This window comes from Bos grunniens, chromosome X, assembly GCF_055505025.1.
Source record: "Bos grunniens cultivar Pamir isolate PY7600 chromosome X, Bosgru_T2T1.0, whole genome shotgun sequence".
Lineage (NCBI taxonomy): Eukaryota > Metazoa > Chordata > Mammalia > Artiodactyla > Bovidae > Bos > Bos grunniens.
The window spans coordinates 85,624,379-85,647,788 of record NC_141194.1 but is presented as its reverse complement, the minus strand read 5'-3'; the positions used below and the strand labels follow the sequence as shown (position 1 = coordinate 85,647,788).

Genomic DNA, 23,410 nt, shown 5'->3' with positions numbered 1-23,410 from the left:
GCTGTGTTCACATATCTGTTCTCTAAGATGGTATTTACGCTGAGGGTTTCAGCTATTTTGGCAAGTTACTCAGTTCTCCTGGGTCTCTCTCTTGTATACATGTCATTAAACTTTTTTATGATTTTCTCCTCTTAATTGGTCTCACGTCAATTGAATTCTTAGACTAGCCAGAAGAACCCAGAAGGGCAGAGGAAAATTTCTTCCTCCCTGACACTGAGGTTTATTTGGATGGCTTTTTATACTATTTTGTCAGTGTCTCTGTTGGGTTCGCCACCAATTTCAGACTCTTGTATTTGCAACAGCTAGCAGGCCAGATTTCTCTTCACCATTCTTCCCAGACTGTTACTTTACTCACACTTTTTTCATAGCTCATCTGAACCATTTTTTCCCCTTCCAAATGAACTTAAAAAGTTTTTGTCAGACTCTTCCCCCAAATCCTGTTGTTTTGATTGAAATTACTTTAAATCTAAAATATCATTAATGTCCTTACCATAGTGAATCTATCTAAGAAAAGACAAGGTAGATTTCTTAATTTATTCAAGTTTTCTTCTATGTTCTTTAGAAGTGTGTGCAGGTTGTATATCTCACAGATTTCTTATTAATGTCATTTCTGGAGAGTTTATAGTTTGTGATATGATTTATTCTATGTTCAAACTGATCATTACTGGTACATAGGAAAGATTTTGATTTTATATGTTTATTTTATATTTGACCACCATGCTTAACTCTTCTAGTAGTTTTTCAATTACTTCACTTTGATTATTTTGGAAATTAAGAGTATCAACTCTGATAACTTGGTCTTCTTTTAAAGAGCAAAACTTTTTTCAAGCCTGATTGTTTTAGTTAGAACTTCCTGGACAGTGTTAAATGATAGTAGTATTGGCAGGAATTCTTGCCTTGTTTCTGATTTTAAGGGAAACGTTCCTATTGTTTTCACTTTTAATTCTGATGTTGGTTATTGGTTAAAATTAAACATCCTTTGTATGTTAAAGAATTATCTTATTTTTAAATCACCATCACCCCCCCCTACTTTAAAATCAGGAATAGTTGTTGAATTTAGCTAATGGTTTTTGAGAATCTATTGAGAGGTTCGTTTGAGTTTTCTCCTTTGATCTCCCCATTTCATCTGTTACATTAATAGATTTTCTAATAACAACCTTTGTCACATTTATATGGTCAGCTTTCCATTTCCTCTGTGTACTTGGGAGAGGTTCAGATTTGGCCTCCATACTATGAATTGATAGATTTTGCACTTTGCCATCTCCAATGTGAAGTTTAATTCTGCTGCTACAATATTTTTTATAATTCTTCCTTGGTTTGCTAAACTCTCTTTTCAGTCCAGTTTTGTTATCTTTCTTTCTTGATATGTTTTATTTCAATGGCTTTCTATACCTATTTCATAGAGTTCATGTTCTCTTGTATTCTCTTGAGGATGCAATTTTCTAAAATATTTCTTCTGGTTCCGACACTAAATGAAGGCTTTTGTGCTTCCTCCAACTCCTCAGAATGCTATACATTTCCCTTCTGCTGCTAGAGGTTTTCATAGGAAGCATGCAGTCTGTGGTGTATGTTGATGCATATTTGAAGGAAGATTGATTTAGGCTTTGTTAAAGACATAGTGTATGTAGATTTCATTTGACTCTCCTTATATTCTCTTTGGTATTGGCTAGAACCCCTTCTCCGGAGAAGGCAATGGCACCCCACTCCAGTACTCTTGCCTGGAAAATCCCGTGGACAGAGAAGCCTGGTAGGCTGCAATCCATGGGATCGCGAAGAGTCGGGCACGACTGAGCGACTTCACTTTCACTTTTCACTTTCATGCATTGGAGAAGGAAATGGCAACCCACTCCAGTGTTCTTGACTGGAGAATCCCAGGGAGCCTCATGGGCTGCCGTCTGTGGGGTCGCACAGAGTCAGACACGACTGAAGAGATTTAGCAGCAGCAGCAGCAGCAGCAGCAGCAGGACCCCTTCTCAGCCCGACTCCCGGTGGCCAGGTTGATGCACCGATCTTCCAGCCTGTTTCCCAGTGTCTGCTGGGTTTTGCTGGACCCATATGGAATCGCTTATTCCTACTTACTAGATTCCCTGACACTCTGAACATATAAACTGAATGAAGAACTGCAGCCTCCCATATGCATTGGTACCCGAGTTTTACTTGTGAAGTTTCCCATTCCCAGAATGCAATGTGAAGGCACCAAAGCGATCACTTCAGCCCTTTTGGTTTATGGGAGTCTCCAAATGGATTTAGACTGTCTTGGGGAGTTGTTGATTTCCCTTGCAAACGGTAGCCCTGGAGTGGAGGCATGGCTGGTTTTGCCAGTTATGAGATGAACTCTCCATTGCTAAGCTGTGAGGCTGACTGTGGTATAACCACTCAGTGTTTTACTGTCTTGTTTCAGATTTCTGCTGCAAGACTTGGCCCCAGATTGTTTTTTCCTCATTTCAGCATTAGTTTTAATATTAATGGAGATTTCTCCCAGATAATCATAGTAGGATGCCCATCAGTCTAAGTTTTAAGTAATTTGGGGGAGTTTTATCATTCTCTGTATCTTGATAGGTATTTTAGTAGGGAGCTAGGAGAAGCTGTGTTAGTGGTAGTTAAGCAAATACTATTTTAAACTGTAAATCCAATGTGTGTGTGTGTGTAGATACTTTTTTTTTTTAAATTTTGGCCATGCTGTCTAGCTTGTGGGATCTTAGTTCCCTGTCCAGGGATTGAACCCATGCCCTTGGCAGTGAAAACATGGAGTCCTAACCACTGGACCACCAGGGAATTCCTTATGTTTTGGTTTAGAGCAGAGATCAGCAACCTTTTCCCGTAAAGGGCCAGATAGTAAGTGTTTTGGATGTTGTAGGTAATCTGATCTGATTTTTTTTTAACTCCATAAGTATTGCTGGAGCTTGGAAGTAGCATAGACCAGTACTGTATGTATACAAATGAGTTTGGCAGTGTTCTAATCAAACTTTTCAAAAACAGGAGGACCAGCTGAAAAAGTTTTGAGATGGGTGACGGTGATGGTTGTACAACACTGTGAAGGTACTTAATACCTCTGAACTATATACTTAAAAATGGTTAAGATAGGGGCTTCCCTGGTGGCTCAGGGGTAAAGAATCCACCCACCAATGCAGGAGACTTGAGTCCCACATGCTGTGGAGCAACTCAGCCCATTGATCACAATTATTGAGCCTGTGCTCTAGAGCCCAGGAAAAGCAACTATTGACCCCAAGTGCCACAACTACTGAAGCTTGGTGCCCTTGAGCCTGTGCTCTGCAACAAAAGAAGCCCCTGCAATGAGAAGGCTGTGCAATGCAATGATGAGTAGCCCCTGCTTGCTACAACTAGAGAAAACCCCACGCAGCAACAAAGACCCAGCACAGCCAAAAATAAATAAATTTTTAAAATTAGCATACAGAAAGAGGGAAGAAAGAGGAAATTCCATGCCTACAGTAAGAGGGGGACTTTGCTTGAAGCTTCAAGGCAGTGAGACAGATTTCTGGAGTGGCAGTTAAAAGGCATATCATAGTTAGAGGGGGGTGGAGTTCGGGGACTTCACAGTTCATCCTCGTAATAGCATCCCATGCTGTTTAGGAATAGAGATTCATAGAGCTGACAGTCACACTTTTCGGCATAAGGATCAGAGCAGGGATTTTTTGTCCTTGCGAGGCTTGGGGAACCTCTGCAGCTGTCACAAGGGTTCACATCAGATGCAACTGAAAAGCCAGCCTGGCCTTTGTTCTTTGTGACTGGTCATGCTTCCTGTAGATGACCTGCTCTCTTCCCAAGGCTGGAAGATCCTGGGTTTTCCGTTATTAACCACAACAGGCTCATTGGATAAAGAGAAGCAGCCGCTAGTCTGAATCAGCTGCTACGGTGCCTCTTTACCAGGATTTGCCACTGGGATTTACTTGTCATCTGGAGACCAGGGCCCTTGGCCTCTGGAAACAGTGCTGCCCTCGGGACCCCAGACCATATTTCCTTCGGTAGTGTGGACAGTCTCCTCCTCCCCAGCTCTCACCCTGGCAGCCCTCAGCTTTTCCCAGACCTGGAAAGAAAGAGCCTAAAGTCTAGCCCTGCATGGCCTCCCATCTCCACAGGGGAAGCAGGTGCATCTAATGCTGTCCTTGGAGCAGAGTTAGCATACCCACATCCATTTACACGATCTTCCCCATCTAAAGAGCTTCCTTTGTGGCTTAGACGGTGAAGAATCTGCCTGCAACGCAGGAGACCCAGGTTCGATTCCTGGCTTAGGAAGATCCCCTGGAGAAGGAAATTGCTACCCACTCAAGTATCTTGCCTGGAGCATCCCATGGACAGAGAGCCTGGCAGGCTACTGTCCATGGGATCACAAAGAGTCAGACATGACTGAGTGACTAACACTAACTACCCCATCTGAAGGTGACACTGGAGAAAATCTAAGAGGTCTCCATGGCAGCTGAGTGGTAAGGCTGGTTCCATAGGGCCACCAGTCACGGGACCTGCAGGTGTGGCCAGGAGCAGCCTTGGGCAGTGCTGGGTGGTTTGAGAGCTTCCTGGTCTCTGTTGGAATCTGTTCTCCAGGCTGAAGGAAGGTGTCATCATCACTGGGTGTCAAGCGCTCCCTCCCCCTGCCCAGTCTCCATGGATCCCACCACCATAGAGGGCTTGAGTGCTGGCAGCCTCTTAGTTTTCAGTTTGCTCTTTGGTGTCCAGGCTGCTGTTTTTAGAAAAGGATGGAATTCTTGGTTTCACAAGGGGCTAGGAGCCCGCTGGCTCCATGGTAAAGAATCCACCTGCAATGCAGGTGATGCAGGTTTGATCCCCAGGTCACGAAGATCCCCTGGAGGAGGGCATGGCAACCCCTTCCAGTATTCTTGCCTGGAGCATCCCATGGACATAGGAGCCTGGCGGGCTGCAGTCCATGGGGTTGCAGAGTTGGACACGACTGAGCAGGCACACATGCACACACAGTGCTCTACTTAGAGAAAGCAGCCTTTTGGGATGCTCCTCTCTCTCAGCTGGGGTGTTTTGAAGGAATAGACAAAGGAAAAGGAAACTTAACTGGCTTTGGGTTGTTATCAGGTAGCTTAGCTGCCTTGCAAACACCCACTGCTTAAGGTGCCTGGTTTTTTCTGTTTGTGCACTCGTGAGGGTAGGAGTACTTGTGGAAGGAGTCACTGATTTGTGCACTTGGAATGGCAGAAAGCTCTTCCCCTGCCCCACCCCAGGTGAGAAAATTGCATAGCCCAGAGCTGGCCTACATGTGTGCCTCAGAAAGTGTAGGTTATGGGGACCCCCACCCCCAATACTGAACCCCTTCAATCTGTTCATTTTCATGTACACATGGGGGTAGTGGATCTTTGATGCAAGAAGAATTATTGGTCATGAGTGTCTGCTGACTCAGTCTGGAGAGGCTTTTAAAGGAGATGAGATGAAATTTCATCTGTGCCACAGAGAGCAGGGGGGTGCATTGCTGCGTGGAGAGAGGACTGTAGGCCGGGTATGAGCCAAGATGGGTGAGGGAAGCATGGGGGTGCATAAGGGCAATTAGGACAACCTGACATGTGATCTTGGCATTGCAAGATTGACGCCCTGTTGGCCTTGTGGCACACGATATTATGAGAGTTCAGTAGCCTCGTGACCATGTTTTTCTAGATCCCATTCCAATTTCTAAGCAGCAGTATTCTCCCCAGAGAGACTCCTATCTCTAGGACTGTCCTGGGTTCATGAGCTTGGCTCAGGCTGTACCTGTTGTAACTGACTGGTTTCACCATCTATCTCAGCACCCTCTTTCCCAGTGTGCAACAGACCAGCTGCTTCAGAACCCCCAGAGGAACAGCCTTTTGGCATCTTCACCTGGTCTAGCTTTGAACTTATTTCTGAAAAGGGTGTTTGGGAAACTGCCTCTGACCTGAGCAGCTCTCTTAATGTTCTGGGCAAGGGAGAGGAAACCCTACATATGAATGCTGCTGATGTCAGAAGGAAAGAGATCAGGAACCTAGAAAATCCATAGTAAATAAACAGCAATTCAAGGAGCCCAATTTCCTTTCTGATGCAGAAGCTTCTCTGGTGTCTTCTGTCCTGGGAGCCACTGCCAGGTTGCTGCCTTGTGACTCTACATATTCTTCCTTAATACTCTAGATGCTCAGAAGAGAGAAGGTGCTTTCAGATTATTCACAGCTCTCTTTCCCTTCAGTACACAGCAGAAGCAGCCTTTCTCTCCATGTGTACATACTCAGTTTTGTTCTCTCCTGGGGACTTTGACTTCTACAGTCTTGGTCCATAATTTCTGATTCAGCATTTTCATTTCCCCAGATTCTCTTCTGAAAGTCTCTCTGAAGGTTTTTGGAGCAGGGACTGCTTTTGTTTTTTTGTTTTTTCTTCCTCCTTGGGCTGTTATGCTTTCAACATGTGTTTGGGTGTATACTATTTCCTGGTAAAAGCAAGACTGGGGATACAGATGACTTTTCCCATCTGGGGAAGCATGAGGAATGGGGACTGATCATTTTGGGGCCTCTCTGTACTTTGTTAGCTCACCTAGTCCTTTTGGAAGCCAAATTCAGAATCTACTCTGCTAATTACTGGACAAAGTAATTATAGGAGGGAAAAATCATACAACATAATAAATAAAGTTTAGGTAAGCAATGTAGGGGCTGTGCAGTGGGTAATGAAAAAGTAGGGGGACTTCCCTGATGGTCCAGTAGTTAGGATTCCATGCTTCCACTGAGGGTGCAAGGGTTCAGTCCCTGGTCTGGGAACTAAGATCCTGCATGCTACGTAGTGCAGCAAAAAAAAAAAAAAAAACACACAAATGAAAGAAAAGTAAGTAGACATGAAGAAGACATGTTTTCATTCTCATTATAAAAATAATCCATGCTCACTAGAAGGAAAACATCAAATGTTACAGAAAATAAGAATAACTGAAATTCCCCCATTAATGTGTTGGCGTAGTTTCCTCCCAGTCTTCTATGTATATATGCCTTTTTTGAAAAAATTGAGATTATTCTATACACGCTACTTTGCAATATATTAAAAGCTAATGTGCCATGATTATTTTCCCATGTTATTAAATATTCTTCTAAACATGATTTCTAATGACTGCATAGTATTTCATCATTTGAATGGACATAATGTGTATTTAAACCGTGCTCTTTTATTTGACATTTGGTCTCTTGGATAGATATGATTTGATGAAATCTTGAAGAGAGCAATGGAAGTAGATGGCTTATGTTATAGATGTGGTTCTGCTACTTCTTAAATCTGCTAAGCAAGGCTTAAGGTCTTAGCATCTATTTCCTCCTTGGTCAAAGAAGGCCATGAATAGTAACTACTTCTTTGGTGGTGACAATTAGATGAGCGATGATCATGTTAATCTCTTAGCATGAAACCTCACATAGACTAAGTAGTCAATAGGTGTTAATAATAACAGAATTATCCTTGTCCTGATGCTTTACCATATGTGTACTTACTTCATTGTTAGACTTAGGATCCAGGGAAGGAAAATTGCACTTACACAGATAAGTAGAATTTCAGAATGAAAGCTGCCTTCAGATAAGTAACGCCTTCTATTAGGTGCCTTACAGATGGAGCCTTTGGCCAACTGCTTGAAATTAACAGGAAGAAAGGTTTTGGAGCCTCTGCAGTTGTGTGACTCTATTTGGTTCAGAGCAAGGAAGTGGGAAACCACCAGTTGCAACCAGGAAGTTATCTTTGTGCCCACAGGCCAAGCCAGCTAAGCCTTCCTGTTGTACTTGTTTGTTTTCCTTTACTTGTTTTTTATTTTCAAACTTTTATTCTGAAAATTTTCAAACATTTTGGATGGTGAACAGTATGCCAAAGATGGGTGTGACCTCCGCCTAGATTCAGTGATTTTGTCATGCTTTCTGATAAGCACGTTAAAAGATGTAAGATCCTAACTGCATTCCCTGCTGTGTGACAGGCTTGTGCTGTGGGGCCTCACACAGTGGGCAAAATGTATGCACTGTCAAACCAAGGGCTTATGGAAACGGAAGGTCAGACTGTAACAACCCTAGGCTCTGGGGTGATGGAAATATATCTATTGTTTTTATAATACAAATTACAGAAAGAAAATCTCAACATAGTTCCTGGCTGAAGGGAAAAAAGTAGATCCAGACTTCCATCAACATGACAGTGTATAACTTCCTTCTAATATAGTCATATAATTGAATAATTTACAGCAGTGGAAAACAGACTACATGTGTCAGCACAGATAATTAGAAGAAGCCCTGTTGAATGAAATGTAATTTGCAGAAGGGAATACATAGACACACAGAGTATATCATTTATCATTTATTTAATGACTAAACATAAAATAATAACATGTGTTGCTTGTGGATATGTACAAGTTTCATAATGTATAAAACATCGGAATGACTCCCAACACCTTCAGAATAAAGGCTCCATCTGGTTAAGGAATGGAAGAGATGGTATTCAGGAAGGTTACATGAGACTTCAACCAAACCAGTAATGTTCAAATTTGTTAAAATGAGATGCTGGACATAGAGGTCTTTATTATATTTATACCTATATTTTATACCTTTGGAAGATTTTAGTGTTAAAACTAGAGTGAAAAAGCATTGTTTAAAAGGCTTAGAATCTTGAATCACTTTGTGGTTTTAAAAGCTGAGGCTGGGAGAGTTCAGTGTTTTGCTTCTTAAATATTTTTGAATTTTATTTAATTATGCCACAGTAGGGTTGGCTTTTTGGTGTACAGTTCTGTGAGATCTTTTTTCACTTTTTTATTATGATAAAATGTAGTTTAACTTATGTAACATCTTAGCCATTTTTAACTGTGTAGTTCAGTGGCATTAAGTACATTCATGTTGTTGTGCGAACACCACCACTGTCCATCTCCAGAACGCTTTCATTTGGCAAAAACTGAGACTCTGTACCTGTTAAGCAATGATTCCCAATACCTCCTATCCCCAGGCCCTGCCAACCAGCATTTCTGTCTTTACGATTTTAACTACTCTAGGTAGATACCTCATGTAAGTGAAAGCATACAGAATTTGTTCTTTTGTGACCAGCGTGTTTCACTTAGCATAATGTCCTCAAGGTTCATCCACGTTGTAGCATGTATCAGAATTTTTAAGACAAAATGGGCTTTCTTTGTATGTATATACCACATTTTGTTTATCCATTCACTTGTTGATGGACACTTCTTAGGTTGCTTCCGTGTTTTAGCTATTGTAAATAATGCTGCAATGAACATGGGAATACAAATATCCCACAGAACCCCCGTGTTCAATTCTTTTGGGTATATGCCCAGAATTTAAATTGATGGATCATGTAATATTTCTATTTTTAATTTTTGGAAGAGCTGCCATACTCTTTTACACAGCAGCTATACCATTTTACAGTCCCACCAATAGCGTGTAAGAGTTCCAATTTGTCCATATCTTTGCCAACATTTGTTATTTTCTGTTTTTAATAGTAGCCATTCTAATGGTGTAAGATAGTATCTTACTATGATTTTGATCTGCATTTCATTTTCTACTTTCCCTTTTGATTTCTTCTTTGATCTGTTGCTTTTTAAGAGTGTCTTTAATTTTTACAAATTTGTAAATTTTCCCATTTTACAGTTGACTCTTCAGTAACATGGATTTGTACTGCACGGGTCCACTTATACACGGATTTTTTCAATAAATACTATAATACTACACAGTTTGCAGTTGGTTAGGTCCGTGGATATGGAACTTTGGATACAGAGGGCCAACTACAGAGTTATATACAGATTTCCATTGCATGGGGTATTGTGCTCCTAACCCCACACCTCATTGTTCAAGGGTCACCTGTACTTCTGTTCATGATTTCTAACTTCATCCTGTTATGGTTAGGGAAGATATTTTGTATAATATCTATCTTTTAACATTTTTTGAAATAGTTTGCCACCTAATCTATGGTCTCTCCTGGAAAATGACCCACATGCACTTGAGAAGAATAGAAATTTTGTTGTCAGGTAAAATAAAGTGTTTGTTATGAAAACAAGTGTTTTGTTATAAAACATTTTACAAAACAAAGTGTTTGTTATAAAGTATATGTTCGTTAGATCTAGTTGGTGTATTGTGTTGTTCAAGTCCTCGAGTTTCTTGCTTTTCTTCTGTCTGACTGTTGAGAGTGGAGTATTGAAGTCTACAACTTCTTTTGTAGAACTGTCTATTCCTCCTGTCAGTTTGGTCAGTTTTTGCTTCATATATTTTGATAGCCTATTATCAGGTACATAAATGTTTGTAATTGTCATGTCTTCTTGCTGTATTGAAACTTTTACTAGTAAATAATACTCTTCTTCATCTCTTGTAAACTCTTGATTTATAGCTTTTTTTGTCTGATTTTATTATAGCCACCTCTGCTCTCATTACCATTTGCATGGAGTATCTTTTTCCATCTTTTTACTTTCAACCTATTTCTGTCTCTGGATTTAAAGTACATCTCTTGTATACAGCATATAGTTAGATAATATTTTTTTTTATCCATTCCACCAATCTCTGTCTTTCAAGAGAGAGTTTAATCCATTTACATTTAAAGTTAATATTGATAAGCAGGGAGTTCTGTCACTTTGCTATTTGTTTTCTATATACTTTATAAACTTTTGTCACGCATTTCTTCTGTTACTGTCCTCTTTTGTGTTGAGCTGATTCTTTTGGTAGTATAACAATTTAATACTTGTTTCCTTTTACATGTATTCTGCAACTGTTGGGTTGGCCAAAAAGTTTCTTTGGGTTTTTCCATAAGCTGTTATAGAAAAACCTGAATAAGTTTTTTTGGGAACCCAATATTTTCTTTGCAGTTATTATGAAGATTACATATAACATCCTAAATTTATTACTGAATTTGTAAATTATTACACTGAATTTGTATTAGCTTAATTTCAATAATAACCAAAAACTCTGCTCCTTTACAGTTTCATCACCACCCCTTTTAGTTAGAGATGTCACAAAATTATATCTCTATACAAATATGCCCCCAAACTTAATCATTTTACATGCATTAGTCTCTTAAATTATATAGAAAGCAAAATGTAGAATTATAAACCAAAGTAATAGTAACACTAGCTTTTAGACTAATGTGTTTTATAGAAATGTATTACTCTCTTAAATCATGTAGATAAAATTATTCTTTCAAACTGTTGTTACACTAATACTAGTTTTTATAATTGCCCAGGTCTTTTCCTTTATGAAGATATTTATTTCTTCATACAGCTTTGATTTACTGTCTGATATGTTCTTTCATTTCAGTCTGCAGGACTCCCTTTAGCATTTCTTGCAGGGTAGGTCAAGTCATAACAAACTCTCTCAGTGTTTGCTTTTCTGGAAATATCTTAATTTCCCTATTTTGAAGGATAACATTGTTGGATTCATGGTTGACAGGTGTTTGTTTTTTTTTTTTTCCTATTTAGCACTTTGAATATGTATCAGCCTATGCTTTCTGGCCTGCAAAGCTTCTGATGAAAAATCAAATTACAATATCAGTGTGGGTCTATTTCTGGACTGTTCTGTTTTGTTGACTGATATGGCTTTTCTTGGCCAGTACTGCATTGTTTTGATTACTATAATTTTATACGTGTCTATGTGTGTGTTAGTCACTCAGTCGTGTCTGACTCTTTGCGACCCCACAGACTGTAGCCTGCCAGGCTTCTCTGTCCATGGAATTCTCCAGGCAGCAATACTGGAGTGGATTGTCATTCCCTTTTCCAGAGGAACTTCGCAACCTAGGGATCGAACCCTGGTCTCCTGCATCGCAGGCAGATTCTTTACCATTTGAGCTACAGGGAAGTCTATAATTTTATATAGTAAGCCTTAAAATAAGGTAGTGTGATTCTTTCATCTTCTGCTTTTTCAAATTTATTCTAGCTTTTCTTTCTTTGCCCTTTCATATACATTTTAGAGTCAGTTCACTGTTGTCTACAAAATATCCTTCTATGGTTTTAATTAGAATTGCATTGAATCTATTGATAATTTTGATGAGAATTGATATCTTTTCTATGTTGAGCCTTTCAATCCTTGAATACAGTATGTCTTTATATATTTAGATCTCTAATTTCTTTAATCAGCCTTTTGTAGTTCTCAGCATATAGATTTTGTACATATATTATTTAGATTTATACCCAAGTATTTCAGTTTTGGAAGAGATAATGTAAATAGTATATGTTTTAAAAAATTTGATTTCCAGTTTAACCCTGCTATTATGCAGAAATGTTTGTGTTGACCTTGCAATCCTTAAACTTAGCTAATTATATATTAGTTTTAGCAACCAACCTTGCTAATCATATATTAGTTTTAGGAACTTTTTTGTTGATTCCTTGGGATTTTCTGCACATATAATAATTCTTTGAAAACAGGGACAGTATTATTTCTTCCTTTCCAATCTCTATTATTTTTGTTGTTTTACTGTACTGGTTAAGACTACTGGCATGATGTTGAATTGGAGTGCTGCAAATGGGCATCCTTGTCTTGATCCTGATGTTAATGGGGGGAGCATTCAGTCTTTCATCATTTAGTATGATTTGGGGCATAACATTTTTTAGATGTCCTTTATCAGGTTGAGGAGTGCGTGTGTGCTCAGTCATGTCCAACTTTTTGTGACCCCATGGACTGTAGCCCACCAGGCTCCTCTGTCCATGGGATTTCCCAGGCAAGAACAGTGGAGTGGGTTGCCCTTTCCTACTCCAGGGCATCTTCCTTACCCAGGAGTTGAATCTCCTGGGTAGGGAGATCTCCTTGATCTCCTGCATGGGCAGGCAGATTCTTTTACCATTGAGCCACCCAGGAAGCCATCAGATTGAGGACGTTCCCTCCAATTGCTAGTTTATTGGTTTTTTTAAATCATAAATAGGTGTTTTATGATCATACACTTTTTATTCTTTATACTGTTAATTTGGTGAAATTCATTAACTGAATTTCAGATATTGAATCAACCTTTCATGATGAGGACAGATCCTTTTTGGTCGTGGAGTAGTGTTCTTTTTATATTGCTGCATTAGATTTGCTACCATTTTATTGAGGATATTAGTGTTTGTGTTCATGAAGATTTTAGTTTATTTTTAATTTTCCTCTTTCTCCTCCTCCTCCCCCTCCTCCACTCAACATCCCCACCTCCCCTCACACCCATTCCTCTCTAGTTTTGGTGGTGGTTGTTCAGTCGCCAAGTCATGGCTGACTCTTTGTGACCCCATGGACTGCAGCAAGCCAGGCTCCTCTGTCCTCCACTATCTCCCGGAGTTCACTCAAATTCTTGTCCATTGAGTTTGTGATGCTGTCTAACCATCTCATCCTCTGCTGCCCCCCTTCTCCTTTTGCTTTCAATCTCTTCCAGCATCAAGGTCTTTTCCATTGATTAATCTCTTCACATCAGGTGGCCAAAGTATTGGAGCTTCAGCTTCAGCATTAGTTCTTCCAATGAATATTCAGGGTTGATTTTCTTTAAGACTGACTGGTTTGATCTCCTTGCAGCCCAAGGGACTCTCAAGAGTCTTCTCCTGCACCACACAAAAGCATCAATTCTTCCCCACTAGTTTTGGTATCTGGGTAATAATGACCTCGTAAAATGAGTTGAGACATACTTACTCCTTTTCAGTATTCTGAACCAGATTGTATAAATATCTGGTAGATTTGGTTACTGAAGCCATGTGAGTCTTATTCAGAATATTTTTAACTACACATTTTTTATTGAGATGTAATTGACATGTAACATTATATTCAGTTCAGTTCAGTTCAGTCACTCAGTCGTGTCCGACTCTTTGCAACCCCATGAAACCCAGTACGCCAGGCCTCCCTGTCCATCACCATCTCCCGGAGTTCACTCAAACTCACGTCCATCGAGTCGGTGATGCCATTCAGCCTCTGTCATCCCCTTCTCCTCCTGCCCCCACTCCCTCCCAGCATCAGAGTCTTACTTTCCAGTATATCATATAATAGTTTGATATTTATGTATACTGTGAAATGATCACCATAGTAAGTCTGGTTAATATCTATCACCACACATGGTTACTTTTTTTTTCTTGTGACAAGAATTTTAAAGATTTGTCCTGTTAAGCAACTTTCAAATATCCAGTGCAGTAACTATAGTCACCATGTAATGTCATGTACATTACATCACCATAACTTATCTATTTTACAACTAGAAGTTTTGACCTCCTTCACCCAGTGTGCTCATCCCACACTCCCAGCCTCTGGCAACTACCAGTCTGTTCTCCAAATCTATGAGTTTATCATTTTGTTTATTTGTTTGTTTTTAGATTCTCCATATAAGTGAGATCATGCAGTAATTTGTCTTTCTCTGCCTTATTTCACTTAGCATGATGCCCTCAAGGTTCATCCATGTTGTCACAAATAGCAAGGTTTCCTTTTTGTGGCTGAATAATATTCCAGTGTGTGTGTGTACATAATTTCTTTAATGGAACTATTCAGGTTATATGTTTCATCTTTGGTGAGTTTTAGTGGCTTGTGGCTTTAGAGGAAATTCTCCATTTTATCTAAGTTGTTGAATTATGTGCATAGAAATATTCATAGTATATTCTTATTATCTTCTTAATTCCTGGGGATCTGTAGTGATATCCCTTCTTTACTTCCTGATACTGATAGCTTTTGCATTCTCTTTTTATCCATGTCATACTGCGTAGAGGTTTCGCAATTATATTGATTTTTCAAAGGTGAAATTTTGGTTTCATTGATTGTATTGGTTTTCATATTCATTGCCTTCTGCCTTTATTATTTCATTCCTTCTGCTTGCTTTGGGGTTATTGTGCTTTTCTTTTTCTGGATTCTCAAGTTGGAATCTTGGTTTACTGCTTTGAGATCATACTTTTTTCCTAAAATAAGAATTTTCAGTTATAAGCATCTTACACATTTTCACATGTTGTATTTTAATGTATTTTAAATTTTTGTTCCATTCAAAATATTTTATAATTTCATTTGAGAATTCCTTTCTATAAATTTTCCTTTCTAGGCACTCAGAGAACTTTTATCTGTTCCATATCTTTAGATTCTTGGTTGTAATCAAGTGTTAAATTCAAATATACATCATCTTATGAGGATTTTGTAATAGCTTCATTTATTATGAATAATAATATGATATTCATTTACCTTGCTTCATTAAGGATTATAATAGTTATGATGTATTGAGTTCTTACTATGTCCTAGGTACTGTGTTGATCACTTTACATAGTCTTACCACATCTCTTAACAATTCTTTTAATTGGTGCTGTTATTAGCCCCATTTTATTACTGAGAAAACTGAATCACATATTTTTTCTTTATTTTTTAAAATCTTTTTATTATTTACTTATTCATTTGACTGTGCCATAGGGCATGTGGGATCATAGTTTCCCGACAAGGGCTTGAACCTGTATCCCCTGTAGTAGAAGTGCAGAGTCTTAGCCACTGGGCCACCAGGGAAGTGCCTGAATCACATATCTTAAGTGGTTTGTCCAAAGTCACTCAGCCAGTGAGTAGTAGAGCTGGGATTTGAATGTAGTTATGACTTCCTTGGTGGCTCAGACGGTGAAGCGTCTGCCTACAATGCAGGAGACCCGGGTTCAATCCCTGGGTCGGGAAGATCTCCTGGAGAAGGAAATGGCAACCCACTCCAGTATTCTTGCCTGGAAAATCCCTTGAAAATCCCTTGGACAGAGGAACCTTGTAGGCTACAGTGCCTGGGGTCGCAAAGAGTTGGACATGATTGAGCAACTTCACTTTCTTTTACTTTTGATTCCAAACAAAGTTCTTAACCATTATACTACTTTTCCTCTAAATTTTCAATTTCTTGGCTTCTTAATAAGACTGTCAGTTTTCTTGAAGACAAATACTACGTCTTAATTATATTGATCTCCTTTTCTCTGGGCTTCCCTGGTGGCTTAGACAGTAAAGAATCTGCCTGCAATGCAGGAACCCCAGGTTCGATCTCTGGGTCAGGAAGATCCCCTGAAAAGGGAATGGCAGCCCACTCCAGTATTCTTGCCTGAGAAATCCCATGGACAGAGGAGCCTGGTGGGCTACAGTCCATGGGGTCGCAAAGAGTCAGATAAGACTCAGCAACTAAGCACATTTCTCTATAGCACCTGGAATGATATTAACACACAGTAGTGGACTAACGGTTGTAGCCAAAATTCAATGAAATAACTGACGTGACAGAGAATCATACCCATAACAATTGCCATTTTGCCCCAGGTTCTTACCAACTAAGATAACTTAGCAAGGATCCTAGATAGAAACAGAAAAAGCTGGCAAAATATTTATGACAACGGTAATGGCCAAGTGTTAGAACCAGCCAGAAGGTTTATAAATGTGACTGACCTGGGGTCCATCTCCAATCTCTACTGTATGGTTCTGGCCTTCAATCTGTCCTTTTGCTCTCTCTTGACCTTTTTGTCACACTTTGAACTTTTATAACAGTTAAGCTTTCCCCAGTGGTTCATGATCCCTCTCCCTTTTTAATCTTGAGGCTTATAGATGAGCTCTTCACTATTTATTTAAGAAACATATATCTGAGTCTTAATATATGCCATGCACTTTTTAAAAGCACTTTATATATATATATCGACCACTTATAATTTTGTGAGTTGATACTAGTATTATTCCCATTGTACAGATGAGGGAACTCTCACTGGATGTTCTTTGTTTTTTTCTGAATAATTTTGTTTATTTTATGTTTTGGCTCTGCTGGGTCTTCATTGCTGCATGGGCTTTTCTCTAGTTGCAGGCTTCTCATTGCAGTGGCTTTTCTCATTGCAAAGCACGACTCTAGGGCGCCCAGCTTCTGTAGTTGTGGTGTGTGGGCTCAATAGTTGTGGTGCACGGGTTTAGTGGATCCAAGGCATGTGGGATATTCCCGGATCATGGATTAAACCTGTGTCTCTTGCATTGGCTGGCAGATTCTTTACCACTGAGTCACCAGGGAAGCCCTCTCACTGGCTTTTCTAGTGGTTCATTATCCATTTCCAGTATCCAATAGGAATCTGGGAGGCAGGCTGGAGGTGGTACAAAGCAAAAGCTCTGACTGGGCAATCATTTACCTGTTGGATTGTGCCCTGGGCCTGTAGAGGGCAGTGCAGCTGGGTAGTCGGGCCAGCTTGGCCACAGAACACATAAGGACTTCTGTTGCTCTTAGGAATGATCTTCCCTGCCCCATGGTCTCTTGTCTGGCATGCACACACACACACACACAACATTTGTAATGTTCATATGATGAATTTAAAGTGCAGGATACAGCAGCAGAAACACAGGCTGGGAACTCCATGAAATCCGAATGTGACCTCTCCCTCTGTCTCTTATTGTCTATGTGATCTTGGGCAAGTCACTTAATCACTTAGTGCTTTGGTTTTCTCAGCTATGAGGTTGAAAATGGTACTGATTATCATAAAAAACATGAAGATTCAATGAGATGATGCATTTGAATATTTACTCCAGTGATTGGCACATGAAATTGCTCAATATATTGATGTATTAGATATATTTTAAATTAGTGATATGTAAGACCTTTTTCTATATTAAGGATGATTCACCTTTTAGCCTGTATGTAGCTTGTGGAACTGAATTTTGAGGGCCCAGAACAAGACTTGTCTTTATCTAGGTTGTTTATTTTGAATCTTGATGTTGACTTTTATCTTCTTTATCTTTGGCCGTTCATGGGTCTTTGGGATCAGTTCCATCATCCTCAGGATTTAAGTTTTGGTGCCCAAGTATCTATTTGGCCTTGTGTAAATGACATTCTTTTAAGGCCAGTGGCAAAGCCTGGTACTAGAGGTCAGCTTTACCTTTACTATCAGTGAGATTTTTTTCTCTGCCAGGGTGAATGTTTTTGCTGTGATTGTCACTTAGGAGTGTCCAGGGACAGAGTTGGGCACGTGTTACTTCACCCCCTTAACAGCTGCAGAATGGCTGTTAAGGACCCCTGTTCCAGGCATTGAGGCTTGAGCCAGAGTTTTCACCACTCAGTTTCTGAGAGTATGAGGTGCCTCCTAGAAAGACCCTGTTTTAAAAATGTGCCAATCCAGGGAGGCAGGAGTGACATTGCATTGATGTGCCTCCTCCCTTTTATGGATCAAGCTAAGCCCTCTTAAACTGTAGGACTGCTGGTCTGGCATGGCCTAAGAGCAAGCTCCTGACAGTCATCACCTGAAAGCTCATTAAACCTGGAGCAGGGGATGAAGAAGGTGGTAAGAGAGACCCCTAAAAGCAAAAGGAAGGAAGGTGGAGCACCCCTAACTCTTTACTTGAGGTCATATTTGCAGTGGAGGAAGGGAGGCAGGCTCTGATGCAAGATAGCGAGATGGACATAAGAGTTCAGAGTCAGATAAACCTGGGTTTGCATTGTGACTCTACTGTCCTATGGCGTTGATGAAGTCACTTCACCTTTCTGAGCCTGGTTTCCTATCCACAAAATGTGACAAATAATTGTACCCATCTCATAAAATTGCTGTAAAAATTCAGTGAGAGAGTTTACTTACCTAAAGCAGTTACTTTGATACTTGCCTAGGTTATGTTAAGTGCAGATCACCATCATCACAGCATTGCCAGCAACAAGCAGCTGAAAGAAACACACTGGGGGAAACCAAAAGCAGCCTTGGGGCTTGTGTGGTGTTCCGTTGGGGACTCCTAACAACATGGTCTGTTAGTCTTAGGCACAGGTCCATGAGTTCCAAGAGAAGAGCTCATGTTCTTCTAGGTCCCAGTAAGGGCATAAGAGAGATCCTAGTTATCGTGAGACTGCTGTGTGTGTGTGTGTGTGTGTGTGTGTGTGTGTGTGTGTGTGATCTTGCAAGAGTGAGCTTGAGGTCCGGAAGCCACGCTGACTCAGTGGTGGTTGTATGTGACCCATCAAATTAGCTTTTCTGCAGGAGGAAGAGGCTGTCATTCTTTGCTTCTCCCTCAGTCGTCAGGGCCCACTTTCCTTGAATGATGAAGGAAGCTGCCTCAGCCTATTCCCACAGCTCACACTTGCTCTTGACTTATAAAGGGTTCCTAGCATGTGTTTTGGAGAAGGCAATGGCACCCCGCTCCAGCACTCTTGCCTGGAAAATCCCATGGATGGAGGAGCCTGGTAGGCTGCAGTCCATGCTAAGGGTTGGACACGACTGAGCAACTTCACTTGCACTTTTCACTTTCATGCATTGGAGAAGGAAATGGCAACCCACTCCAGTGTTCTTTCCCGGAAAATCCCAGGGACGGGGGAGCCTGGTGGGCTGCTGTCTATGGGGTCGCACAGAGTCGGACACGACTGAAGTGACTTAGCAGTAGCATGTGTTTTAACAAGTCTGGATTTGGGAAACAGGATCACTACCCAATGCTGGAGACTAGTGGTTTTCTCCTTTTCTTTTTTGTTTTGCTTTTTAGTCACAGAACCCCATATGTAAAATAGATAAAAGAAAGCTTGGAAGGCTGCCACTTCTGCCCGAAGGTATTTCTAAGAAAGTGAGAGAGCCTGACGTTGTCTTCCTGGGTTGTATTTGCTGCCCTTTTCCTGCCTAGATCTCTGTTTGGGGAGGAGGATTGGACCTGGCTGTGTAAATAAGCAACCTGGCTCTGAGAAATAGGTCTCTACTGTAATAACACAGTCCTGTAATAACACCTGGCTCCCGCAGTGCCCCTTTGTTAGGCTGCCTGAGCCACAGCAGTTGGAGCTGAGATTGGGACAGACCGAATGTTTAGGGAGCCCAGAGCTAATTATGCAATGAAGTGTTGTAACCAAAGCCTGTTCACCAAGTGTTTGGGGGATTTTGAGGTGGCGCTGGTGCTCTTTAGAACATTTCAGCTAATGCAAAATGTGCTGCTTTTAATTTATTACGCACGTGTGCCAACTCCAGTGTTCTGTTTGACTCACACAACCTCTTGTATACATGCTCTCCCATCTGGCATGGCATAACCTGACACATTTTTGTCTGCCTCTGCATCACAGTCAGAGTGTGACCTGCACTTTATCTTTTTTCCTCTCCAGGCTACAGATGCACATGTTGAATGGAGCTCTTCTTGCTCTGCTGTTTCCTGTTGTGAATACGCGGCTGGTAAGTGGCCCCTTCTAGAAATACACCAGCAACATACAAAATGGTATTTGCTCGTTCCTATGTTATCCAGTGCTTGTCCTCATCCTTGGGTCATGTCCCCATGTGAGTTTTTATTTTTTTAATCTTTTTTATTAAAGTATAGGTGGTTGGGAATATTATATTAGTTTTAGATGTAGAGCATAGTGATTCAATGTTTTTATAGGTTAAGCTCCATTTAAAGTTATTATGAAATATTGGCTATATTCTCTGTGCTATGCAATATATCCTTTTAGCTTATTTATATTAATCATGGTAATTTCTACCTTTGACCCCTCCATGTAAGTTTTTACATATCTACACGTTCAGTGTTGAGATTTGATGCAACCCTGTTTGGATGTAATGGAGCTTGATGAGGGTGAGAGTATGGTATGGAACTCTGGGGCTTTAGTAAGGGTTTAGGCCAGAACCAGAACAGATCAAAAAAGCCTACAGAAGCTTTTGGAAGGGTTTGGTGAAGAGAAAGGAGGCTCCACCCATTCAACCAAGGCTTCCAGGTGTTCTAAGGGCCTCCAGTGTGGATTCAGCCACATTGGTCCAGAATAATCTACTGGGGAGCCTCAAAGGCAGCCTGCTTTGCCAGAGATGCCTTTGGGCAAGAATTAGATTTCTTCCCTGTTCTCTCAAACCCACAGAGAAGTCTGGCCCACACATCTCCCCAGTGGCTAGCAAGTAGAACCCCACTGTGGCAGGTGGCTGGGTGCTAAACCAGTACAGAGAGAAGTGGGAGTGTAGGGCTTGAGTGGCCGGGCCCTGTCCTCAGACTCCCATATGTGGGGCTGCAGAGGGATTAGCAGGCTGGCTGAGAAAACTCAGGGCAAGAACTCACACATGAAATAATTCCTACTGCTTTCTGTTTTCATGACTTAAATTTGCCTCATGTATTAATATCACAGTTTAAATCTCAAAATGATAATCCTTCCTCTTTGGATAGCATTTCAAAGTTTACAAGGTCATTTCAAATAATAGACTTCCCTGGTGGCTCAGATGGTAAAAGCGTCTGCCTACAATGCAGGAGACCTGGGTTCAATTCCTGGGTTGGGAAGATCCCCTGGAGAAGGAAATGGCAACCCACTCCAGTATTCTTGCCTGGAAAATTCCATGGACAGAGGAGCCTGGTAGGCTACAGTCCATGGGGTCTCAAAGAGTTGGACATGACTGAGCGACTTCACTTCAAATAACAGTTGTGGGAGATAGCTATTAAGTTGTGTGAAGGCCGAGTATTATAGCCTCTTGTTATAGAGGAGGAAACTGACGTTCAGAGAGTCTATCGGTAGAAATTCTTTCCTTTTGTCCATCCCTCCTTTGTCCTTCCTTCCTTCCTTCCCTCCCTTTCCCCCTTTTCGCTTCTTCCCCTCTCTAATGGCAGATTTGTTATTCTATTTGTTATGACCCCCAGTACTTTCTACATAAATGTCAAGCTTTAGTCAGCCAGTTTATCAAGAATGTCCAAGTAACTTTCCTTAACATCAAAATTTCTTTGATGAACTCTGTGTTAACTAGCGATTCCAGTCACTCTGGTAAATAATCTTGTATTTCTTTTCTAAAATAAAAGCTCAGGATGGTGGCTCTATTTGCATATGTCTTGACAATTGGCTTTGGTCTGGTTACTTTAAATGGCTGGGACCCCTCCTAGGCTACCCTGACCTTTAGGACTTTTTACTTTGCAACCCCTTATTTGAGCTCAGATTGACAAAATAAGGCACAGGAAGGTAGGAAACTCTTTAAACCTGATGATCTAATTAGGCAGGAAGTCAATTCTGGACATTTTTTGCCCTTTCTTCCTTCTTGGCCCTTGATTTTTTTTAATCCTCTTTTTCCTCCTTGGCTATAATGAGGAAACAAAGAAAATAGAATGAGCTAATTGGTGTGTATACCAGTAATACAAACGTATATGCACTCATATATAAAGACAGTGAGGGAGTTAGAGGAAATTTCCACAGTCAGCTAAAGGATGTGGATCATCAGTGAATTTCCATGTGGTCTTCTGCCCTGTGCCTTATTGGCACTGGGACTTGCAGACCAGCTGGAGAATGCCCAGCTCCAAGTTCCTCCTGGTTCTTTATCTTAGAAGCTGACACCTTAGAAGAAAGAAGATTTATTCCAGTGGCCCCTACTACAAGTAAGTACTCTTCACCACCAGGATTTCAGAATAGGTCTCTTTTTGACTTCAGATGAAGTGCCTTAAGGGCAATTGTACTTTTGTTTCTTGGAGGGAAGGAAGGGAAATGTATCATGGAACTATTATTAGATTATCAGAGAGCTGAAAGCTTGTCTGAGCTAATCTTCTAGAGGGGAAACTTGTGCTTAGTCATGTCCAGCTCTTTGCAACCCCATGGTCTGTAGCCTGCCAGGCTCCTCTGTCCCTGGGGATTCTCCAGGCAAGAATACCAGAGAGGGTTGTTGCCATGCCCTCCTCCAGGGGATCTTCCCAACCCAGGGATCGAACCCAGGACTCCTGCATTGCAGATGGATTCTTTACCATCTGAGCCACCAGGGAAGCCCAGAGGGGGAACTTAGATGGATAAATGACTTGCCTAAGAAGCCAAGGTGGATGCCCCTAGAACCCAGGTCTCCTAACTCAGACTTCAGAGCCCTTTTCCTTTGTTTGATTGACATTTAGGGTGAGTTTGAATATGAATTCTAGTGAATTAAGACGCTGGAGATGCTGCTTAGCTTCTCTCTAAGTAGAAGAGTTGGATCGTAGGCTTCTTTGATAAGTTGACGAGCATAATAGAGCCTTTTCCCAGATTCACAAAGACAAGTTTGCATACAATTTCAGGAGGGACACAGACCGCCACCTCCTGCCCCGTTCTCCCAGAAGCCCATCCATGGATCCCTTGTTGAGATCCCCCAGCCCCAGCTGTCAGTAAGTAGTCCATGGCTTGGAGAATAGATGAACTGCCTAGTAGTTCCTTGTATAGCCAGTGGTTTTCCGGTCTGATGGTGATGGGGTTCCTTATCTATACCCATGACTTTGCAGAGAATGTCATCCATTTCAGGCTAAACCATCTCCTGGAAAGTGCAAGCCAAGATGTGGGAGCTAAGCAGGGTGCCCATGGAACTTGGTTACATATTAGCTTTTCAGTTATAGCTCTTACCTTGCAGAGCTGTTGATCTGGTCTTCAGAATGAGGCACGGGACCCAAGCTGCATTCCCAACCCTGAGCCTTTTACCCTCAAATGTCCATGACAACTTCTTATGAATATGAAGTATTCTGAGCAAGGGAGAAAAGAAACTGCAAACACTGTGTCAGCCCCTTCTCCAACCAAAGCCTCTAGCCTGGCCTATATTTATGTTTGCAGCCATCTGTCTTCTACTAGAACAATAAGGAGATGAATGATAATGATTCTTTTCATCAAGCTCCTTTCTTCATCA

The 23,410-nt window shown here is 40.9% G+C and overlaps 1 protein-coding gene across 50 annotated transcripts in view; it reads left to right on the top strand.

Moving 5' to 3' along the window:
• Positions 1–23,410, top strand: part of TMEM164 (transmembrane protein 164) — a 179,763-nt gene that overhangs the window by 81,720 nt on the left and 74,633 nt on the right. For 30 of the 50 annotated variants that reach the window (XR_015158443.1, XR_015158445.1, XR_015158444.1 and 27 more), the window contains one exon: positions 19,930–19,996. The exons of 1 other annotated variant lie outside the window; for it this stretch is intronic. Coding sequence is in view for 40 of the 49 variants with exons in the window: in XM_086386608.1 (XP_086242734.1) it covers positions 19,930–19,996 (67 nt within the window). In the remaining 9 variants the exon portion in view is untranslated. Of the gene's footprint in view, positions 1–19,929; positions 19,997–22,103; positions 22,155–22,814; positions 22,902–23,410 lie in introns of all 50 variants that reach the window. 19 more of the 50 variants (XR_015158441.1, XR_015158442.1, XM_086386635.1 and 16 more) reach the window with 3 other exon arrangements.